The sequence below is a fragment of the Mastomys coucha genome, unplaced genomic scaffold (genome assembly GCF_008632895.1).
Source record: "Mastomys coucha isolate ucsf_1 unplaced genomic scaffold, UCSF_Mcou_1 pScaffold15, whole genome shotgun sequence".
NCBI classification, from domain to species: domain Eukaryota; kingdom Metazoa; phylum Chordata; class Mammalia; order Rodentia; family Muridae; genus Mastomys; species Mastomys coucha.
In genome coordinates this window covers 66,811,817-66,833,710 of record NW_022196897.1, presented here as the reverse complement: position 1 = coordinate 66,833,710, position 21,894 = coordinate 66,811,817, and the positions used below count along the sequence as shown (strand labels likewise).

Sequence of the window (21,894 nt, the reverse complement as noted above, 5' to 3'; positions counted from 1 at the left end):
AATTTTTCAATGTTTATTTTTTTTGTGTGTGTTTTCCTTTTGTCCCAAGGGTCCTCTCTGTATTTTACTTTGCTGATTTAACTATTATTAGTTTTAAAAGTCTATCCATTTTTCATGATGTGTGTTAATAGATCCCTGTTTCCAAAGCTTCAATAAAGACAAGCATGTAAATCTCACACCTCTTCAATATGTTAACTACTCTGCTTTGAAAGATTTTTTCTGTTCCTATTATTTCTTCAACTATGTGCAAGAAACCACCTTTGTTTGTTCATTTTTAAATTATTTGCTTAAAAACCAACTAAAACATTTTAGTATAAAAGCACAGTCATTTTGTAAAATGTAGCTTATTAAAACTATATGGAGTGCAAGATCAATGGCATAAATATCATGGAGCAAAGAACATTTTAGTGAATGTGTTTTCTGAGAGTCCTCAGTGCCAGTCTGGCAGCAGAGGTGATAGACGTCTGTTGCAGGTGACAAGTGTATATCACAACTGTTTGTAAAGCCCACATGAAGCATGGGGAGCTACAATTCATCTTCCAGCCTCTGACTGAAAACCTTGAATGTATGAACCAGCCCTTCCTTGTTAACTTTGGAATTTTATAAAAGATTCATTGTCCATTAAGCTTTACCAAGCCTAAACTCCTTCTAGCAAGAACATTAGATTTTTAATTTACGAAGAGATAAAAGTCAGTGCCTAAACATCATATTGCAGCCAAATGGCAGACATTAAACCATTGCATGCAAGTAAACAAAGACTTAATTGGCATTTTATTTTAAATGATTAAAAATGGCTGGCAAGATGATCCAGTGGTAAAAGGAGTTTGGCACAAGAGCCTGGTGACCAGAGTTCAATCCCTGGGGCCCACATAAGGATGAAAGGAGAGAACCTACTCCACAAAATTGTCCTCTAGCCTCCATATGCATGGGAAAGCCTGCATGAGGCTTGGCACATAAATAAGAAAGCATTTAAAGTACCATTGGAAGCTATCACTATTATATTTCATAGGACATATTTTTATAGAGGCTCCATCAGATGTTTCATTTAGTTTCAGCATCTCTCAGTATATCAAATTGGCTCCCACAGATAATGTTCACGTACAGGAATGAGACTCTGAATGGTGTTGATACACAGATATAATTAATCATCACTTTAACTGTCCGCTTACTATCCAACACTAACTCAGCCTGTGTGTGTGTGTGTGTGTGTGTGTGTGTGTGTGTGTGTGCATGTGTTCACCAAGCCTTCTTTACTGACAGGCAGGATCTTCTTTAGAAGAAAATAATGTGCTCCATTAGGTTTTCTTTGGCAAAACCATGTGGTGACTGTGCTGGCAGATAGTCTTCCTTCCTGCTCCCAGTGCCACGGAGAGAGGCTGCATCACTGTTGTTGTTTGTTTTCCTATAGAGCTGCCTCTATCCCCTAAAGAAGGGCATGAAGTGGCAAAATTACTAACCCTCGTCTCAATCAAATGAGCCACTTCTAGTTCTCTGTCTCTTGGAGGTCTGTAAGTGAGTCAGCCTAGGTCATATGAGGGATGCTAAGGCTCTGATTCCCTCTGGAATTTACATCCTTCCAAACAACAGATAATATCAGTGATTTCAGCTAAATTACTGGCCCTTTATGCTGAAAATGCCAAGCAAAGAAGCAGGTGGCTGGATGAGTGGAAACAAGGACCCAGGCTATTTTCCCTTCTAGCCCTCAATTGATGTCACCCATACACTAGGGAGCCTGCCTTAAAATGGAGCCATTCTAGAAAATGATTTATGACAGGAAGTCAGAGGGAGGAAAAGATGAAGGCAGCATTAGACTGTTCCCAAGTTTATGACATCAGCTTCATCATCCTGGGACTGGAGGGAAAACCTTGGTGCTGTGCGATTCATGGCAGCCACACTCCCAAAGCTGGTTCACAACAGACTTCTCCAGTACAATGCAGTTTGGCATGTTCAGCTGCAGTGTTCCATGTTGTATGTTCAGTGATTAATATTTAAATAAGTTTCTGTGAAAAGCAGCACAATTATATATTCTTGCTGTCTAAAACATTCACTCTCTCTTTTCTATAGGAAGTTGATAAATGGTCGTTTGACGTATTTGCCTTAAATGAAGCAAGCGGGGAGCATAGTCTGAAGTTTATGATTTATGAACTGTTTACCAGATATGATCTTATCAACCGCTTTAAGGTCAGAAACGTCAACAGTGAGACACGGAGAGAATTGGTTATGTGACTAAAAATGACAATACAGAACACTGAGCCATGGATCGATGCCTTCAGGTTGACTTAGCAGGTCACAGGTTAGCGGTATGAGCTCACTGTCTGATGAAACCACTGCTCACTGAAGGGTCTGTGCATCATGAGGTGAGGACAGTTTATCCCAACAAGGATGTCTCCGGATTCCTCATAGAATACTAGCGGGACAGAAGCTGTGTCTTGAAGAAGTACAGTAGATTCTAGTGTCCATGTACTACACAAAAGCCCTTTCCAATTCTTAATATCGGGACCTGGTCTTTCTATGTAGCCCAGGGTAACTGTGAATCTGCCATGTAGCACAGGATCATCTCAAATGGTTTTCTTGACTCAGCCATAGGAGTGCTGGGATGTCAGTACCACATCTAAGTGGTTGGAAGCTTTTTGTAGATTGAAAAGATGGGTCTTCAAGTTGGTTTCGCTTAGAAGCATCTACGCAGCAGATTTGATTCAGATTTCTGAGCCGTCTGAGGCTCTAGCTCTTATTTCCTGGGGGATCATGGCATGGTAAAGGGCTGGGAAATACTGGCAGGCCACAGATTTTCTCCTCCAGACGGGAATGCTAGGCCTTGCTGCTTGTATTTAGGCATTATATACTTCTTTTAAGAACTAGCCTTTATTCTTGACTATGAAACATATAAAATAATGGAACTATGTGGTATGATCTATTTCATTTGGATTTCAGTCCTCCAAATTGAAAGTTAACATATCAATAATGAGATTTTTCAAGGCTAACCACATTGAACTTGAAATTACTGTCCATATTTGACTCATTAATATTTGCTCCTTTTGCAAACACTGTGCTCTTACTTATGTAGCGTAACAATTTTGGCCAAAATGTGATCATAAACATTTTTTTCCACAGATTCCTGTTTCCTGCCTCATTGCCTTTGCAGAAGCTTTAGAAGTTGGTTACAGCAAGCACAAGAATCCATATCACAATTTGGTCCATGCAGCCGATGTCACTCAAACTGTGCATTATATAATGCTCCATACAGGTATCATGGTAAGAGGCCCTTTATAAATGAAGTGTATCAGCATGGAGACAGCACACACCATTTTCCTGAGATCCTCATGCCATAAACAAATAATGTGTACAATATCATATGTATTTCTAACATACACGTAAAAATCACTGGGAGTTTACAAATTAGTTACACATTTTTTAGAAAGTATTTGAATTCTGTGGAAGAAAACATAGTTAAACATCAATTAAAATATATTTAATATGTTCATTTAAAAAATTTGAACTGTAGAATATTTTTGCTTATACTTTGTTTCCTTTTTATTGCAAATGGATTTTTTCTCACATATAATAATTATGGTTCCCCCCTCTACTCCTCCCAGTTTCACCCATTTATCTCCCAAGTGGATATGCCCCTTTATGTCTCTCATTAGAAAACAAGCAGGATTCTAAGGTTAATAATATAATGAAACATGATATGATAAAACAAAAACTAATCCATTGGAATAGGACAAAATGATATATACAATAAAAACTTCTAGAAAGAAAAGAACCCAAGAAAAAGGCACAAACATAGACACAGAGAACCTTTCATTTGTACATTCATGAATTCCATAAAAACACTAAACTGAAAACCATAACACAATGAGAGACAGAGAGAGACAAAGAGACAGAGAGAGAGACAGAGAGACAGAGAGACAGAGAGATGTATATATGTATATAAAGCCCTGGCATGGCATTATGAGACAAGGAACCTCCCATATGCTGTTGAGTACATGTTTTGTTGTCTGGTCATGCAGAGTACTTTCTTGAAGATTAGTTTGTTTCTACATTCTTTCCTATGTAAATTCTTTATTCTTACAGGAATCAACCAAAAAAGTAAAATAAGTAAAATAATTGACACAGAGAAAGTCTTGTGTCTTCAGAATGTGTTAAGGATGAATACTCACTCTCTAGTTCACCAAACTTTAGGGCTGTTTCTCTGCGCTTACAATACTAATCACAGGCACATCCTTACAAGGGGTTGGGGGAATTATGTAGACAAACTTCTACTGACATTCCTTTCTGACTTTTGCACCAGAGTAAATGAATGAATGAATAAGATATTCAATATGCAGATATTAATTAGGGTAACAGTAAGGGAAGATTGTGGGAGGTCTGGGAGTCTTTGTGGTGTCTTCCAGCTCAGGATACAACTAGACAGAGAAAAGAAATACCTACTACGTTGGGCAGTGAGTAGGATGAGCCATGAGTTAGCTTCCAGTCCTGCACCTTTTCAATTTCTTATGTGCCAGTGTTTACTAATATAGTGTCATTAATGTCTGTAAGTGCCACCTACTTGAACTAAATCCTTGGGTTACAATTCTTCTCAGAGTTGGAAGCTGACCTATCAGTAATGTGGTGTTTCAGAACCATCCCATTCCAGTGTCCACATAGGCCTCATGAACTTCCCTCAAGCTTTTCATTCTGCATAATAAGGGTTAAGATCCCAAGAAAATCCTCGGAGGCCTTCGTGTAGAGTCCCAAAGAGCTTGTCAACTTGTAGCAGGTGCACAATCCTCTAAGATAAACAAAGGCTGAAAAGTATCATCACAGTTGCATTTTCTCATTCTGAAATTAATTCTGTTGACTACTACACATAATCTCCATGTGCCAGGATTTAGCCTACAGTTCCTCACACATAGACCCAATACATTTTTAGTGTTTGCTTTACTTTGTCTCCTAAGCTTTGTAGGTCCTTCAGTGTGCCTTGGGTCAGATCCTTCCTCTGCCCTCTGTTCCATGTTATCTGTTCTGCAAGAAATTCATCCAAAGCACAGTTTTTTGAGACAGTGATTTGTTGTTCTCTCTCAAAGGCCTGTGGTTAAGAGTCCCAGCGAGGAGGCTTACATTTGAGGTGTCTCCAGCAGGGAGGCTTACATTTGAGGTGTCTCATGGGATTACAGCCAGCTAGCTGCAATAGTTGGAGACAGCTGAGGACATCCCAGGCTTGTGGTCTAGGATAGCTCACACGTGTGACTCCTTGTTGATATGGGCAGTGGTGGTAAGCTCAGATGCATACTTAAGGAGTAGTTTAAATTTTCACTACATTGTAGAAATGCCCTCCCTATGACAAAGCACTTTGAAAACTGTCCTAAGTGTTTTCAGGATTCTTGGTTTCTCTTGAATGAGTGCCCTTGTACAGTACCTCAGTTTCCCCCAAACCTTCTGGTTCAAGGAGTCTCCATTGTCACAGTTCTTTCTGGAAGGCTCTGCTTTCACTTGCTTTAGTGCACATAATATATGAGAATAGAAATAGGGACCTCCTGGCCATTCTGTATTGTTTTACAGAAACATTGCCTTAGAGTTCTCTACTTGCCTGTTTAGTTCTTATGTCTCTGACTTGACTCTAATTATGAGGTGATTTTATTTCAAATGTTTGATATTCCTTTTTCCTGAATTTATTGTTTTTTTTAAAGTTAACTAGAAAAAACTATTTATTTAAATCATGCTCTACAGTAGAGAGTGAATTGATTAGCTCTCTGAGAAAGAGGGTAAAGAGGCAATGCCTATTTTGCTCTAGTTCAATAGCTACTCAATTGTGAAGAAAATTTGAAAAAAAAAAAAGTGCTATCCCAGACAGAGTTTCATCATTTTACAATATGATTCACACATTTTGTTGCTTTCTTTTGTTTACTGCAGGGACATGGGGACCAAATAAACACCTCCTCTTTTATCCTCTTTTACTCTGGAAGTTCAAAGGATACACTGAAAAGATATGAGATGTCACATTAGAGGACAAGCAGAGAATTTCAAATCCACCATTTGATTTCTTTTCTCTATTTATTTATTTATTTATTTATTTATTTATTTATTTATTTATTTATTTATTCATCCAATCACTTTACATCCCAATATCACCCCCAGTCTCCTTCTAGTGCCCCATCTCACACAGCTCCTCACATTCTGCCCCACCCTTGTCTTCTACTCTGAGAAGGGGGAGGCTCCTTCTGAGTATCACACCACCATGGCACATCAAGTCACTGTAGGACTATGTACATCCTCTCCCACTGACACAAGACAAAGAAGCCCAGTTAGGGGAATGTAGTCCAAAGGCAGGCAACAGATTCAGTGACAGCTCTCACTCCAGCCGTTGGGGGACCTGCATGAAGACCAAGCTGCCCATCTGCTACATAGGTGTGAGAGCCTAGGACAGCTCAATGCTTACTCTTTGGTTGGTGGTTCAGTCTATGAGAGTCCCCAAGGGTCCAGGTTATTTGACTCTTTTGGTCTTCCTGTGGAGTCCCTATCCTTTTTGGGTCCCACAGTCCTTCCTTCGGCTCTTCCACAGGTCCATCTAATGTTTGACTGTGGGTTTCTGTCTCTCCCTTGGCCGCTGGGTGAAGCCTCTCAGAGGACAATTATGCTTCTGCCTGCAAGCATAACTATCATTAATGACACTCTCATTAGTAGTGTCAGGGATTGGTTCTTGTCCATGGGATTGGTCTCAATTTGGGCCAGTCATTGTGTTGGTCCTTTCCTCCTTCTCTGCTCCATCTGTGTTCCTGTACATCTTACAGTCAGGACACATTTTGGGTGGAATAATTTGTGGGTGGGTTGCTACCCTTATCCCTCCACTGGGAGTCTTGCCTGCATACATAAAATGGCCACTTCAGGCTCGATATCCTCCGGTGCTAGGAGTCTAAGCTAGAGTCACCCCCATAGACTTGCTGGGGCCTCCCTACCCCCAGTCTGGGTCTCTAACACATCCTAGAGACACCCCACCCTGCCAGATTTCTCTCCTCTTTCCCCTGCTCACTCTACACTTGATCTAGTCCCCTACAACCCCTTCCTATCCCCTCACACACCATGTGCTTTTAGCCTCAGACTTACAAAGAAGATTTGCTGAGTTCATCAAATGCCCTTTCCTGTTCTCTTGAAGCCTGAGAACTCTGAGCCCACATCCCTGCTTCCTGGCACAATACCGAGAAAATGAAGCCATTAGTGCAGGTCAGAGGTACTCCTGAGAAAACCACAAATGTGATTGTAACTTCTTTTCTGTTAACAAAATTGGCATGACACCTGGCTTCCGATTTTAATCATTCTTCAGCAAAATATCAGTGGGGTCACCTGTTAGTGTGACTATTACAAAATTAGGCTCCTGGCAAACCTAATTTTGTCTCTATTAAGATCCAGAAACTGCACTTAAAGCAAAAGGGGGAGTGAATTTTACAATGGAATATGATTCTGCAGGTGAAATGAATTCATGAATGTGTTGAGTATTTTGTCAAAATGAGATCACATTACCAACATTGACAGTTTTGAAAATGTGGTTTTAACAAGCTTTCTTCCACGGTGGTAGGCGAAAACTAATTTTTGTACAAATGAACATTTAGGTCTTTGGAACAAAAATGCATTACAGAGATACCAGCTAAACCTGTTCCAGTCTTTGTCACCCTTCAGATTTGGTATGGAAAAGACTGGATCACTCCTTTTAGCATTGAGTTGACTCCCTGCTATTTTGAGCTGGTCTCTTACCAGAGTGACATTTCTAGAGCACTCCAGTTCCAGGCCAAGGCTGTCAGGTGACTAATGCATCTGTCACCTGTAAGGTGTTCTGAGGAGCATTGTCTGAAAGGGATTGTGACGGAGCTTCCTGCGTGTTAATGTCAGAGGGGAAGCCCTCAGACCTGACAGCCAGCAGTGGAGAGAGGCAGGGACTTGATATTGGCAAGGCCGCTTGCCTCCCTCTCTCTCCTTCTGTCACCTGATTAACTTGTAGCTTGTGCCACAGTGACAGTGATGTGCAGAAAATCCATTTACTAAAGAGCCATTGCTCTGCGGAGTGATGTCAAATGACCTCAAACTGTCTCTTTGAATACAAGGTCATTCTAGGGCCACACCCAGAGCACTTTGCTCTTGGTGGCTGGTGACCTTCACTCTCTCTAAGGAGCTGGATAGAAGAAAGAGAGGCAACTTGCAATCTTTCCTTTGGAATTTGCAACCCACCGCATGGCTGGATGCCAACTCCCACACTTTGGGATGACTACTTTTCTCTGATCAATCTGCAGAAAATGTGGCAGGAAGCCCATGTTCTGTGGTAATGGCTTCCTTGGGAATACTGTTTGAAAGAGCGTGGGTTTAGGAGGCTGCCACCAGCTTTGAAAACATTATCTGTCACTTCTAATGTCTTAGCTCTCCATTTTGGCCTCTATTAACTCCTCACTAAAACCAAGTTAATAATACTGACCAATTCACAGACTGCAAATGAAGAGCCATTAAGTCTCACTATAAAGCACTTTGTGCAGCACCTGAAAGAAAATAAATGTTAATACACGCCGTGTTATTATTAGCTTTCATAATGCAATACCTTTCTGTGTAAAATTATAGCAAACTACTAGAATTTTTTTTTCCAAAAAGATGATGAAAAAAATGTGTCAACTCCAACACTTTAGGCTCAAATAGTCTTTAATTACGTCCTTTTAAAATGCTCTGAAGAAAAAAAATGCATTTAAGAACCAAGTCAATATGATTTTCTGATCTAAAATTTTCCCCAGACTAAATATACACTTTATCACACATGCACACACATACACGGCAATTTAAATGTGAATATAATCTTAGAGTTCTATTAACTTTTACCCATTCATATGTCCAGGTAATTTAGTTAGCTATTTTTGCTTTTGAACAATTAGAACGAGGACAACAGTCTTGAACCATGAAACTTACTGAGATCTACAGAAGGAGAAGAATCCTTTTTTTGTCTGACTCCTGGTTCTTGTCACTGTGACCTCTGGCATGTTGAACCTGTTCCACAGGACTCAGCTTTGCTATCAGCCAACATAAAGATACAAATATTTATTTACTGAGTGTAAAATAGGACAAGTATAAGAATAATGGAATCTCAAGGGCCCATCTAACAGCAGTTCTTGCCTGTCCTGTCTATCACTGCTGTGTAAGCTCTCAAGAGCAGTCAGGACTTTCTTCTGATGTATTAGGAGGACTGCTCACTTGAGAATATGTCTGCCTGAGTCCTCCTCAAGGCCACATACTGTCTATGGTTTAGGTGAGGTACAGAATCTATATTGCTCATGGCTCATCATTTTAACCTTGTATTTCTGCTCATCAAGGACCAGCAGAACCCTGGTGTTGGACTCAGTTCTGTTCCAGATGGGAAAACTATGATATGATCTGAACTTGTCTTAGCTTGTCCATGGGAATTATTTTAAAAGTCTATAAACTAACTGCTCAGCTGTGGTGGCTCACGCCTTTAATCCCAGCACTTGGGAGGCAGAGGCAGGTGGATTTCTGAGATTGAGGTCTACAGTGTGAGTTCCAGGACAGCCAAGGCTACACAGAGAAACCCCATCTTGAAAAACCAAAAAAAAAAAAAAAAAAAAAAAAAAAAAAAGTCTATAAGCTTAAACTTTTTTTTTTTAACTCTAAGGACATTCAGTACCAGTAACAAATGAATCAGCTGTGAAAGAGCTATCAGTTATTCAAAAATTCTATTTTTACTAATACAAATATATTTTTCACTTGAATGTAACGATTTATGTATTCCCAAATTTTCTCATCTAAAGGGAATCAATAAGACCACAAACATTAATAATTAAGTGGGGTTTGTGGAAATACTTCTTTTTGTGGGTGGCAGAGATTAACTAAGAAAAAGAGAAAATACATTTAAAATTAATTTTGACAGCTAGAAAGATAGTTTTAAATAATTATGAGATAATGTATTAAGTCCCATCTCTAAATTTACCTGGCAGCTTTGTATTTGATATTATTACAATAGATACTGAATGTTGCTTTTTTTAACGAGTTAAATTTATAACTATAATCAATAAGAAATGTTTGAAGTTGATAGGTGATTTCTGTTCCCTTGGAAACATGTTTCTTTAATAAACAATGGATCTCTAGGGTACCAACTTTTTAAATTTCATTTCTCCTCATTGCATGATGGACTCAGTGGGAGCTCTAGAAGCTCAGTCCCAGGTCGGGCTGGAATACAGGCTATTGCTGAGGTCGCTTTTTTCCTTCTAATGACTCAAATGAGTGCGTACGTGCACCAAGCAGCTAGTTATACTAAGTCCCATTAGCTCTGAACATCACTGCCTACACACAGAGCTTTCATACGACAATTGCCATCAGTTAGGACATGCTAGTTCTCATCGTCTAGATTGAATGCTTTGCAGCATAAAGTAATAGCTGTAGGAAAATGCCATTTGCTCTGTGTTTAGCTATTGGACAAGGCTTTGATAGGAACAGCACATAAATTTACTTTAAACTTTTGAAATCTCACAGAGAAATACTCTGTAACTCCATTTTAATGGGAACTGTAGCTCAGAAGGTAAACTGCTCATTTCCCCAGGGATGACAAAGGACTCACACACTGGACTAACTTGATCATCCACTCTCTTGCACTGTTGCCCACTACTTCTCTCTTATGAAAACTGATGAGTTTCAACTCTGCAAACAATATTTCCTGCAGTGTGCCAAATTCTGCCATTAGTTCAGTGACAGAAGCACATCTCAGTGAGCTCTGAGAGTCAGTACCCATCAGCTCGTTCTTCCTGACAAAATCCAAATCCATTAATTTTAATCAAAGAAGAGCATCAATTGGTTTCATCCTCTTCATCCTCTTTTTAACTTCATTTAATATGGCTCTCAAACATAATAGGGTTATTGCCAACTCTGTTTTAATATAGACCATATCAATCATATTAATCATATCATATGATATATGGTATCATTCTCCATTTGCTGTTTCTATGTAAAGAACCTTTGCTTTCAGCCATCTTTTTTTCCAAAATCCATTGCCATTATCAATCCTGTCTACCAGTGCTTAGATTGTACCTATATCCTGTGATCTCTTACAAACTACAAATAAAGGTCATTTAGTATTTTTCTTATGATGTATGTGTGTGTGTGTGTGGTGTTTATGTGTGTGTACACATGTGTACATATGTATTTATGTGTACACATGTACATATTTCTGTCATTATACATGTGCATGTGTGCATGCACATGTATGGACATGTGTGTACATATGTATATACATGTATGTGTTTTTGTGGATATCTATGTGTGTGCATATATGGACTTGTGTGTATGTATGTATATTATACATGTATGTATAAGTATATGTGTATGTATATGAATATATATTTGTATGTGCATATATGGGCATGCATGTATGTGTGTGTGTGTATATATGTGTGTCTGTGTGTGTGTGAGTATGTAAGTGAATATACATATATGGGTGTGTCAATATGTCTGTGTTTTAGGTCTTTATGTGTTTCAAATATATGAAAAATGCCCAAGAGAAAATTCCATCTCATTTTAGAACTTGTTTTCCTAACACAAGTCCTGTTTTCTTGTAGGACTGTCCAAAAGAATACTGGTGGATAGTGGAAAACTTTGTGTCTTAGCTGTTCTCTGTGAAAACACTTGACCCATGTGTGATTAGTAATTCTGTGAAAGATACCTAGGCAACTGGACATGAGAATTCTATTTCATTATATATTTACTTTTAATTGTCATATGTGTTATTGTGTGTTAATAGAAGTGAGTAGTGGACAATTAATTGAATTATTCTATTAACTATACCAGTGTATATGAAATAGATGGACTTTAATTTTCATGAAATTGTTCTTTCCTTTGTCATCATTAAGTTTCACTAAGTTGGAATATATGTGCTATACATACAAAATTTAGAAAAATCTTGGAAACCATTCCACATTCATAAATATAAAAACAAATTGCAGATTTTCTCCTGGAAAAACTAAGTCCTTTTGATTTTAAGTGGAAATTTGTTTTCATGGCATCTTCTGTATGGCCTTCTACAATTATCTAAATATACATTTTAATGAAGGTGAACTCTGTGTTAAAAGACCACTATATTATAATTTACATCATATGATATCAAGCTAGTAAGATTGTAATTTCAAAATCCAGTCAGAGTCAACCTTTCAAATGATGGAAAATGACTCCTTTTCCAAGAAGCAAGGACAATCATATTTTGAAATTTTAAATTTTGAACTTACAAAGCATAACACAATCACTGGTTTCATAAAGCATCCATTATTCACAATTAATGGAGTGAGAAGGGAAATTCATATGAAAGAAATAGAGCATTATTATACATGATTGTGCATTCTGAACACACTAAAGATGTGCCCATTAAAAAAAATGAAAATGAAGATGTTGAATGTGACAATGTGTTTCTTCCTTTGCTAGCACTGGCTCACTGAACTGGAAATTTTAGCAATGGTCTTTGCAGCTGCCATTCATGATTATGAGCACACAGGAACAACAAACAACTTCCATATTCAGACGAGGTAAGTGCAGTGAAGTCTTAGCGTTAACAAGTGAAAGTTTAAAGCTTATTTTCCTTAAAAGGACGGGGCGAAGAAGATAACTATGGTCAAAGTACATGCTAAAAATCAGCAAATGAGTGCCCTTGTAAAACCCACTGCCGTGAGTAATGGCTATATGCCACTTGAAAGGATTTTTACATTTTTCTATTCTTAAGAGAAGTTGTTTAGAACATGTAGATTTATTAGGAATAGGTTTAACAAATTTTTACCAATCCTTCTTAAGTTTTAACAACTTCAATCAATCTCTTGATCTTTTTTTCAAAACCATACATTTACCTTGACATATTAACAACTTAAAGAACATAAATGTCTGTAGGATAAATTCTCTCTGCCAACACTTAACCTAAGTAGTCACATAAGTCAGACATATATTCACTGAGGAATATCATATCATAAATTATCTAAGGCATTGTTTTGGCTCACAGTATATGATATAAAAGGTATAAAGTTTTATTTCTTAGGAATTAAAGAAATTGAAGCAATCTCATTGCAGGGCAGTAGAAAGTATTTAATATAATTGAAAAATAAGATACTTTAATGCAGGCTAAAATGGCAGTTCCTCAAACCAAAGTACTAGAGTAGACATGGATTACAGTAGGCTCTAGGTTCCTGTAACAAAATGCCACCGAATGGGTGGCTTAAACAACATGCTATTCCTTTCTGACAGTACTGACAGTCTGGAGTCTAAGACTAAGGTGACAGAGAGTGCTCTCTCCTAGGTCCTTCTCCCTGGCTTGCAAATAACACCTTCTTTGTGTCCCCAAGCTGGTCTTTTCTCTCTGCATATATCCCCCGGTGCTCCTTCCTCTTCATATGAGGACACAATTCAAACAGGATTTGGTTCTGCTTCTTACATGACCTCATTTAATCTCAATTATACCCTTAATATATATAAGGGCTTAATATATTAAGGGATATATATATATATATATAATATATATATATATATATATATCCAAATACAGTCACACTGAGGATGAGAGATTCAACATGTGAACCTGGTATGTGTGCAGACCAGAACTCTGTCTGTAAAAGGAAGGTACCCTAAGTTCTTTTTAGTTAAATGGACATATCAGTGCCTGAGAGATAGAATTTAGTCTAGAGTAAATCTGGATGCAATTCACTTTCTGTATATGAAATCCTGATATTTTGTGAATCATTAACCAAGACTGCTTAGGAAGAAAATGAGTATAAACAAAGTTATCTAAAAGGCAATTTCTTTTTTTATTATTAGATATTTTCTTTATTTACATTTCAAATGTTATCCCCTTTCCTGGTTCACCCTGTTCCTTCCCCCTTACCTTGCTCACCAACCCACCCTCTCCCACTTTCTGGTCCTGGCATTCCCCTACACTGGGGCATAGAGCATTCACAGGACCAAGGGCCTGTCCTCCCATTTTTGACTGACAAGGCCATTCTCTGCTACATATGCAGCTGGAAACTTGAGTCCCACCATATGTATTCTTTGGTTGGTGGTTTAGTCCCTGGGAGCTCTGGGGGTACAGGTTAATTCATATTGTTGTTCCTCTTATGGGACTGCAAACCCCTTCAGCTCCTTGGGTCCTTTCTCTAGCTCCTCCACTGGAGACCCTGTGCTCAGTCCTATGGATGGCTGTGAGCATCCACTTCTGTATTTGTCAGGCACTGGCAGAACCTCTCAGGAGAGAGCTACATCAGGATTCTGTCAGCAAGCACTTGTTGGCATCCACAATAGTGTCTGGGTTTGGTGATTGTATATGAGATGGATCCCCAGGTGGGGGAGTCTCTAGATTGCCATTCCTTCAGTCTCTGCTCCACACTTTGTCTCTGTAACTCCTTCCATGGGTATTTTGTTGCCCCTTCTAAAAGGATCGAAGTATTCCCACTTTGGTCTTCCTTCTTCTTGAGTTTCATTACCAATCCTACATCCAATAGAGGGCTGATATCCAATATATACAAAGAACTCAAGAAGTTAGACTCCAGAGAACCAAATAACCCTATTAAAAATGGGGTACAGAGCTAAACAAAAAATTCTCAACTGAAGAGTACCGAATGGCTAAGAAGCACCTAAAGCAATGTTCAACATCCTTAGTCATCAGGGAAATGCAAATCAAAACAACCCTGCGATTCCACCTCACACCAGTCAGAATGGCTAGGATCAAAAACTCAGGTGACAGCAGATGCTGGCGAGGTTGTGGAGAAAGAGGAACACTCCTCCATTGCTGGTGGGATTGCAAGCTGATACAACCACTCTGGAAATCAGTTTGTTGGTTCCTCAGAAGCAGCTTTATCTACCCACAGGAGTACTGCCATTCAAATTCTATTTTATTTTTAATTAGTTCAAGTATCAGCCTTCTCCTCCATTGCTTTAGTTGACCTGTCTTCTCTAACTCTTCCCAACCTCCCTGCCCCACCATTCTTACTTAAACCTATCCACTCCCCAATATTCCCCTTTTCACAGTGTTAAATATGCTTATTTGTGTTTATTCACTGGTTTTGTTTTGATAAACTATATCTTAGAGCAATTTTAGATTTATAGAAAACTAATCATGGGGCAAAAAGTTTCTGGAGGGTCAACCCAGTCACCCTACAGTTTTGCCCTACCATCAGAATCAATGTACACAAATTGACTTGGCATAGAGCACTATTTGCAGTTAATGAGTTAATATTGATATATTATTAATTAAAATACTTGCTTTTCTTTAGGGCACAGATTCTGTTTGTAATTTCTATGGGTTTTGATAAATGTCTAATGAACCTCTTTGTAGCTTTAATGATTTAAGCATCTCATCTTCTTTGCTTATTTCTCTCTTTCTTTCACCACTGGGAACAGTGTTCTTCTAAAGATTGGGTTACTTTTGCCTTTTCCTAAGTGTCACGTTGAAGTTAGACAGTATGTATTCTGATTTCTTTTCCCCACTCAGCAAAAGTTCCTCCATGCTTTCTCATGCCTTGGTAACTCATTTTTATTCTTGATATCTGAGTAATATTACATAGTAGGGTCCCATCACAATTGTTATGACTATAACAATTAGAAGACCATTAGTCTGCTAAATTTGGCACTTATGAGTGGAGCTGCTACTAAATAAATGTGCTAGTTTTATGTGGTTGATTCCTTTAGTTTTTTAATAGAAATATTTTAACAATTAGTATTTCAAATATTAGGAGTTTTGCATTGCTGTTGGGAGGAAAGACACAGTCTATTACAATATTAGGTATTTTAACATGTAATGGCAACCTAAGATGACTAAAATTCAACTTATACATCCTGTTTACATCCCACAATATTCCTGTGTACATCCCACAATATATTAATAAACAAAACCTAAAACCTGTGGCCTATGAAAATACACAGTCAGTGCATGGCAGTGCTGAGATTGTGGAGTTGAGAAAAGGGGCAGACTCAACCCAATGACTACAGATCCCTGCTCCCACAAGAGACACACAAACGGTGGGTCCAAACTGGTAAAGCCATAAATGGGACGGTCAGTTGATCAACAGAAAAAGCTGACGCTCAGTGAAAATGTGAGGTTGTTCTGTCTAGTCCCTCCCCCAGAGTGACAGACAAACATAGGGAAAGGAGAACTTTGTGATCTGGTTATAAAACAGGAATGTTATTAGCTTACTTTGTAAAGAGAACACCTTTCCTTTTACTGTATTCTATCTCCATGGAAAAGAAGACTGTTCATACCAAGGTTGCTTACTGAAGCCTTTTTGCACCCACAGATTCTATAGCAAGGGGAATTTATATGACAGACAAGTCATTACTGAACCAGCTTTGTATAGGCCAACAGTTCTGGGGTTTAGAGAGGGGAACAAGTGACTCATAACCAGTGAACACTTATTGCCCTTTCTGTTCTGAACAGTGAAGACCAAAGTGGTTTTCTCCAGTGCTGCATCAGGATATGAAATGGTGCTTGCTCTTTCACTAATCACCTACAGCATTGGTCTTTGGAGAAGTAAGAGAAAGCATAGGAATTAGGTAAAGGAAAGAAGATGCCATATGGAGAAGAGGGAAGTAATGCATGATGACAGCAAGAAAAATTAATATTTTCCTCATTTCTAGTAAGAAGTAATAAAGATGACTGTGGTCTTATATTTTACTGGATTTCATATAAAATGTCTCCCAAGATCCATTATTTAATGGATCCATTCTACATGAACTTGAAAATTATATTAAACTATTTCAATGATAAAACATACAACAATAAAATATTTTAAATTAGTGGTGCTACCTTCACATTGCCAAATGAGAAAGAAAGTCAATGTCACCATAAAATTAGTTCTATTTTATTTTATAGTGCTCATGCTATTTGGATTTATAGGCCTTTTGTAAAATGGAGATACACTTACCATATAAACAAAATAAGCAAAGCTGCATTTGAATTCCCTCAAGATATTATAATGCATGAAATCCTTGAAAGTGTAAATAAATGGAATTAATTTTCCCTTTGTGAACAGCAAATGACGAGCTACATGTTACCATGGATACTACATGTTGCTTAGAGTCTTGTTCTTTTCTTAGCAGTAAAAGACCATCAAACATTGAGAGCATGCTGTATGCTCAGCAAGCTTGTTGGATTTATAAGACAAAGCCGTACATATTTTGCTATGCTAAAACTGATTCAAAAACACAGCTTGGCTTGCTTTTCAGAAAAGAAGTGATATGCACACTGTCATAATAACCCTGAAAATCCTACTAGAGATAGGTCTCGGTTCACATGATACAAATGAGATTGTTGGGAAAATCATAGTTTTTCCTATGACCTTGGCAAATTTCTGGAAAGACATGTTGTTCAGTTAATATTGATTTGATTATTCCTCAAATGTGAATTGCATATTACCTTCCTTTTGGTGAGCTATGATTGTTAGTTAAGCCAGTTTTAAGTTGTGAGATCGTTAGAAGATATGTGAGCTTATTTGGGCCCACACACAGTTTTGCTTTTATGACAGTGAAGGATGCATAAGAGTGAGCGATTATTCTAGCAACAGATAGGCCAATTCACTTGTGCAGGAGATAGATGTCAGATTTCTTTGGTGTCTTCTTTTTAAAATATTATGTCTATATAAGGCAGGCAATATGATTTTATGGCACAAATCGCAAATGGTTACTAGAGCAAGCAAATTAGTGCAGCCTTCCACATTTTTGAATTGCTTCTGGCAGAACATTGGTTCCTCCTTTGTTTGTACTCACCTGCTCATCAGTAAACACTCAGCAACAGGTGAGTGCTAGGTTTTAACTAGAACTTTATCCGTCAAAAGCCAGAGACAGTCCATTCTGTGCAAGACAGTTTCCTACCACAGTGTTAGTCAGAGTTGAAACTCTGCTGTGATAAAACACTATGACCAAAAACAACTTAGGAAGGAAAGGGTTTATTTCAGCTTACAAGTCTCAGGTCACTCTTTCACTGACTGAAGTCAGTATAGGAGCTTAAGGCAGGAATGTGGAGACAAGAACTGAAGCAGAGGCCATGGAGGATTGCGTCTTACTGGCTTGCTCAGGCTGCTTTTTAATATAAGTCACACCATCATAGCAGAGAAGGCACTGCCTACAAAGGGAAGGGTCTTCCCATATCCATCATTTATCAAGAAAATGGACCACAGGCTTGCCCACAGGCCAATGTTATGAAGGCATTTTGTCAATTGAGAGACCTTTCCAATTACTCTACCTTATATCAAATTCAATTAAAACCAACCACACACAGAGCAAATATATCTAGCAAGAAAAAGGAATGCCAGGGAGACTAGATTCTAGGGGCCATATGGTAGTGAAATTGCTATAGGCTTTAACTACTATAGGCTGCTGATTCCTTTCACTGTGCTAACTTGTGTGGTTGGCCCATCAACTGAAGACAATGCATACAAGGGTTCTGCTTCCATTCTATGCCTGACACTGTAGGAGGATAGAATAAAGAAGACAAGACTCAGCAGGGCAGAAGTGGCGCACACCTTTAATCCCAGCACTTGGGAGGCAGAGGCAGGTGGATTTCTGAGTTCCAGGCCAGCCTGGTCTACAGAGTGAGTTCCAGGACAGCCAGGGGGCTATACAGAGAAAAACTGTCTCAAAAAACAAACAAAAAACAAACAAACAAAAGACAAGACTCCATTTTAAAGGACTGAAAGTGCTTTCAACTGATCCATACTTGTGCCAGAGTATCAAGTCTATCCAGGCAATTTGAAGTAGCTTAGAATTTAAATTATGTGAAAATATAGACAGGATAGAAATAAAAGCCCTTTGATGCATTCAACAGCTTAAGAGTAAAATGTCCGCTGCAAACTTGTTTTGAAAAAACAAGTTTCTCCATTTGAATTTACAGTGAGTGCATCTGCAATATTCATATTTAATCACAGGATTGTGTGGGAGAAAGTGATTTCCATCATTCTCTTTATCCCCTAGTTAAAGTAATTTGGGGGTCAAAGGAATGATGATGTGATTAAGTACTTGAAATGGGGGAAAAAGAGGCTAATCATTCACTGACAGAATAATGATGAGCTAAATATTTTCTCTTGGATATTTAGGCTATCTCACAGATATTAGCATTATAATTGGGAAGGAAAGGGCATATAGATACTTAAAGTATAATAAGTAAGGGGGAAATTAGCATCATGACCAATTATCTCAGGCATGCAAGCCATCTTTGGCTTGAAATTGAACAACATTTGAAATTCAATGCAAAATCTAAAGAAGGAATGGAATCATGCCAAGATATGCAGAAAAATATTTGACAAAATCCAATATCCCTTCATGGTCAAATTCAATATGCTAGAAAGAGCTGGCATTGTCCTTAACTTGAGAAAGAATATGTCTAAAAGAATAGTACTCACTGAGTGCTGAGGGTGTGGTTAATAGACCTTGGTCATAGGACCTACAAATCTCACCTAGACAAGAGGAGGAAGCTAACAAGAGGGATTCTATGACAAAGGGACTACCATTAATAGCAATGTATTACATTATGGGAAATGACCAAGAGTAGACATTAAATATTTTACAGAAATAGTAAGTATATGAACTAATGTATAATATTAATCAGTCTAGACACTGAGCAATGTATTGTCTCACAAACTCATGCTGTAGCAAATCTGTGCCTTTTTTCATTTTAAGATTTATAAATACATTGGAAATAGAAGCATCTTCAAGAAGATAGGGATATTTTTATGTTAAGGAAGAAATGATGCTATCCTTGTTCACTGTGACATGGCTAGGTAGCATATTTGAAAAAAAATATGACAAACCAAGAACCTTAAAGCAAACCCTGTACCTGAAGTGATACAGCAAGGTCAATGGGTTGTGGCATCCTGAGCCTATAGCTCTATTACCTACCAGAGTCAAACTGATGGAATTTCTCTTCGAAAATGTTATACCATTTACATTAGCATCCTCAAACTCAAATACTTGGTATAAATATAACAAAATGTGTAGAAAAATCTAGAAGAGGAAAACCATTTAATTTTGGTGGAAGAATCCAGAAGGGTCGAGGACACCAAGAGAATACAACTCATAACTATCAACTAAGTAAGGCTCTCAGGCTCTCCCGGAGACTGAAACAGCAATCTTGGCACCTGCATGTGTCTATGCGAGGTCCTCTGCACATGTGGTGTTACCCTGGTGTTTTGTGGTGCTCCTAACCATGGAAGTAGGGGTGTCTTTGACTCTTTCGTCTGATCTTGGGACTATTTTCCTTCCACTGGGCTACCCAACCCAGTATGAGTGTTTGTGCCTAGTCTTCTTGTATCTTGTTATGACATGTTTGGTTTATATCCCTGGAAGGTCTGATTTTTTCTGAAAAAAAAAAAATGGATGGAGGAGTGGATGCTGGCGAGAGGGGAGCACAACTGGGAAAAGTAGGGAGGGGATAGCAGTGGGAAAGGAAACTTTAGAGGGATGTATGGAAAACAAAAATTTAAAAATAGAAAAAAGATACTGGCAGAATAAACAAATTGAGGAGGTAAATCATGTTCATAGATAGAAAGCTTTGATTTGGTCAAAATGTTATTCAACCCAAGTTGATATATATAGATCCAGTGCAGTCCCAATTGGACCTTTTAGTGTACTTGGTTTTTTGCTTTTTGTTTTGTTTCATTTTGGTTTTTGGTTTTTGTTTTTTGTTTTTGGTTTGTTTGTTTTTTTTTTTTTTTGGTTTATTAAGTTTTGTTTATTTGTTTGTATTTTTTTAAAGTTTGAATGGAGAAAAAAGAACTCCAGAATAGATAATACAACATGGGAGTAGATAAAATTAGAGTACTATTCCTCCTCACTTCAATGTTTACAACTGTCAAAATTCCTGGAAAGAACCACACCTTGCACTCAGCCTTCTGCAAGGATAATTAACTGATTAGACAATCAGCAAGGTAGACAGGTTAGAATGTTGCCAGTCCAGAGCCAGATTATATTGGGACAGTTTAAGCCTCCTTAATAGCCATTTATCAACCTCTTCTGTATGTGATCTAACAACTTTGTAGCCAATATTGTGTGGAATGTACACATTTCTACCCCATCTTCACAACAAAGGGCTGAGAATATTACCAGATGGCACTGGAATCTGAGAGCTGCTTTTCTATGCCCCATCTGCCTGATGCTTCTATCAATTCATTTTCAAAACATCTTGAGCTTTAAATTTTCCTTGTTCTTCACTATAAAGGTACACAGAATTGCTATGATGTTAAAATGTGGAATGTAGCAGTAACCCAAATTTGTATTCTTGAAGCATGATCACTCATAGTTGGCTCTAAAATAAACTCTTCTTTGAGATGAGAGATGTAATAGATAGACAAATGGAACAGTCTAGAAAGCCCAGAAATGGACCCACAATGTTTAGTCAGCTGCTCTTTTACAAAAGACTTATTTTATTAAATTATTTTCTTTACTTTTATTACTCATGTGTATATATGTATGTCATGTGTGCTGGTTCTAGTAGGGGCCAGAAGAGGGGAATCAGGTCTCACAGTCCTATAAATGCAGGTAGTCTGAGCCTCCAGACACTAGTAGTAGCAATTAGATTTGGGTCTTCTGGAATGCTTTGTAATTGCTGAACCATCTCTCCAGTCCCTAGTCAACTGATCTTTGACAAAGGAGTTTGGGCTTTGGAACGAAGAGAATCTTTTTAGTAAATGGTGTTAGAAAACCTGCATACCCAAGTGCATATTCATATGCAAAATCAAACAAAGAAAGAAAATAGATACAAATTGCTATGGTTTAACTGTGTCTTCTAGAATTTATGGACTGGAAATCAAATCCCTATGCAACATGCTAGGAGGGGCAAATCCTGACAGGAAATATGTAGGTCACAAGGGCTCCCCCTCTATGAACAAAATGGGTTTTATAAATGGGCTCTCAGTGATTACTGCA

General features: G+C 38.1%; 1 protein-coding gene across 15 annotated transcripts in view; it reads left to right on the top strand.

Annotated features, from left to right (window-relative positions):
- Positions 1-21,894, top strand: part of Pde1a (phosphodiesterase 1A) — a 277,843-nt gene that overhangs the window by 219,566 nt on the left and 36,383 nt on the right. For all 15 annotated transcript variants that reach the window (XR_004118665.1, XR_004118664.1, XR_004118666.1 and 12 more), the window contains 3 exons: positions 2,065-2,181; positions 3,112-3,252; positions 12,430-12,530. Coding sequence is in view for 12 of the 15 variants with exons in the window: in XM_031370782.1 (XP_031226642.1) it covers positions 2,065-2,181; positions 3,112-3,252; positions 12,430-12,530 (359 nt within the window). In the remaining 3 variants the exon portion in view is untranslated. The remainder of the gene's footprint in view (positions 1-2,064; positions 2,182-3,111; positions 3,253-12,429; positions 12,531-21,894) is intronic.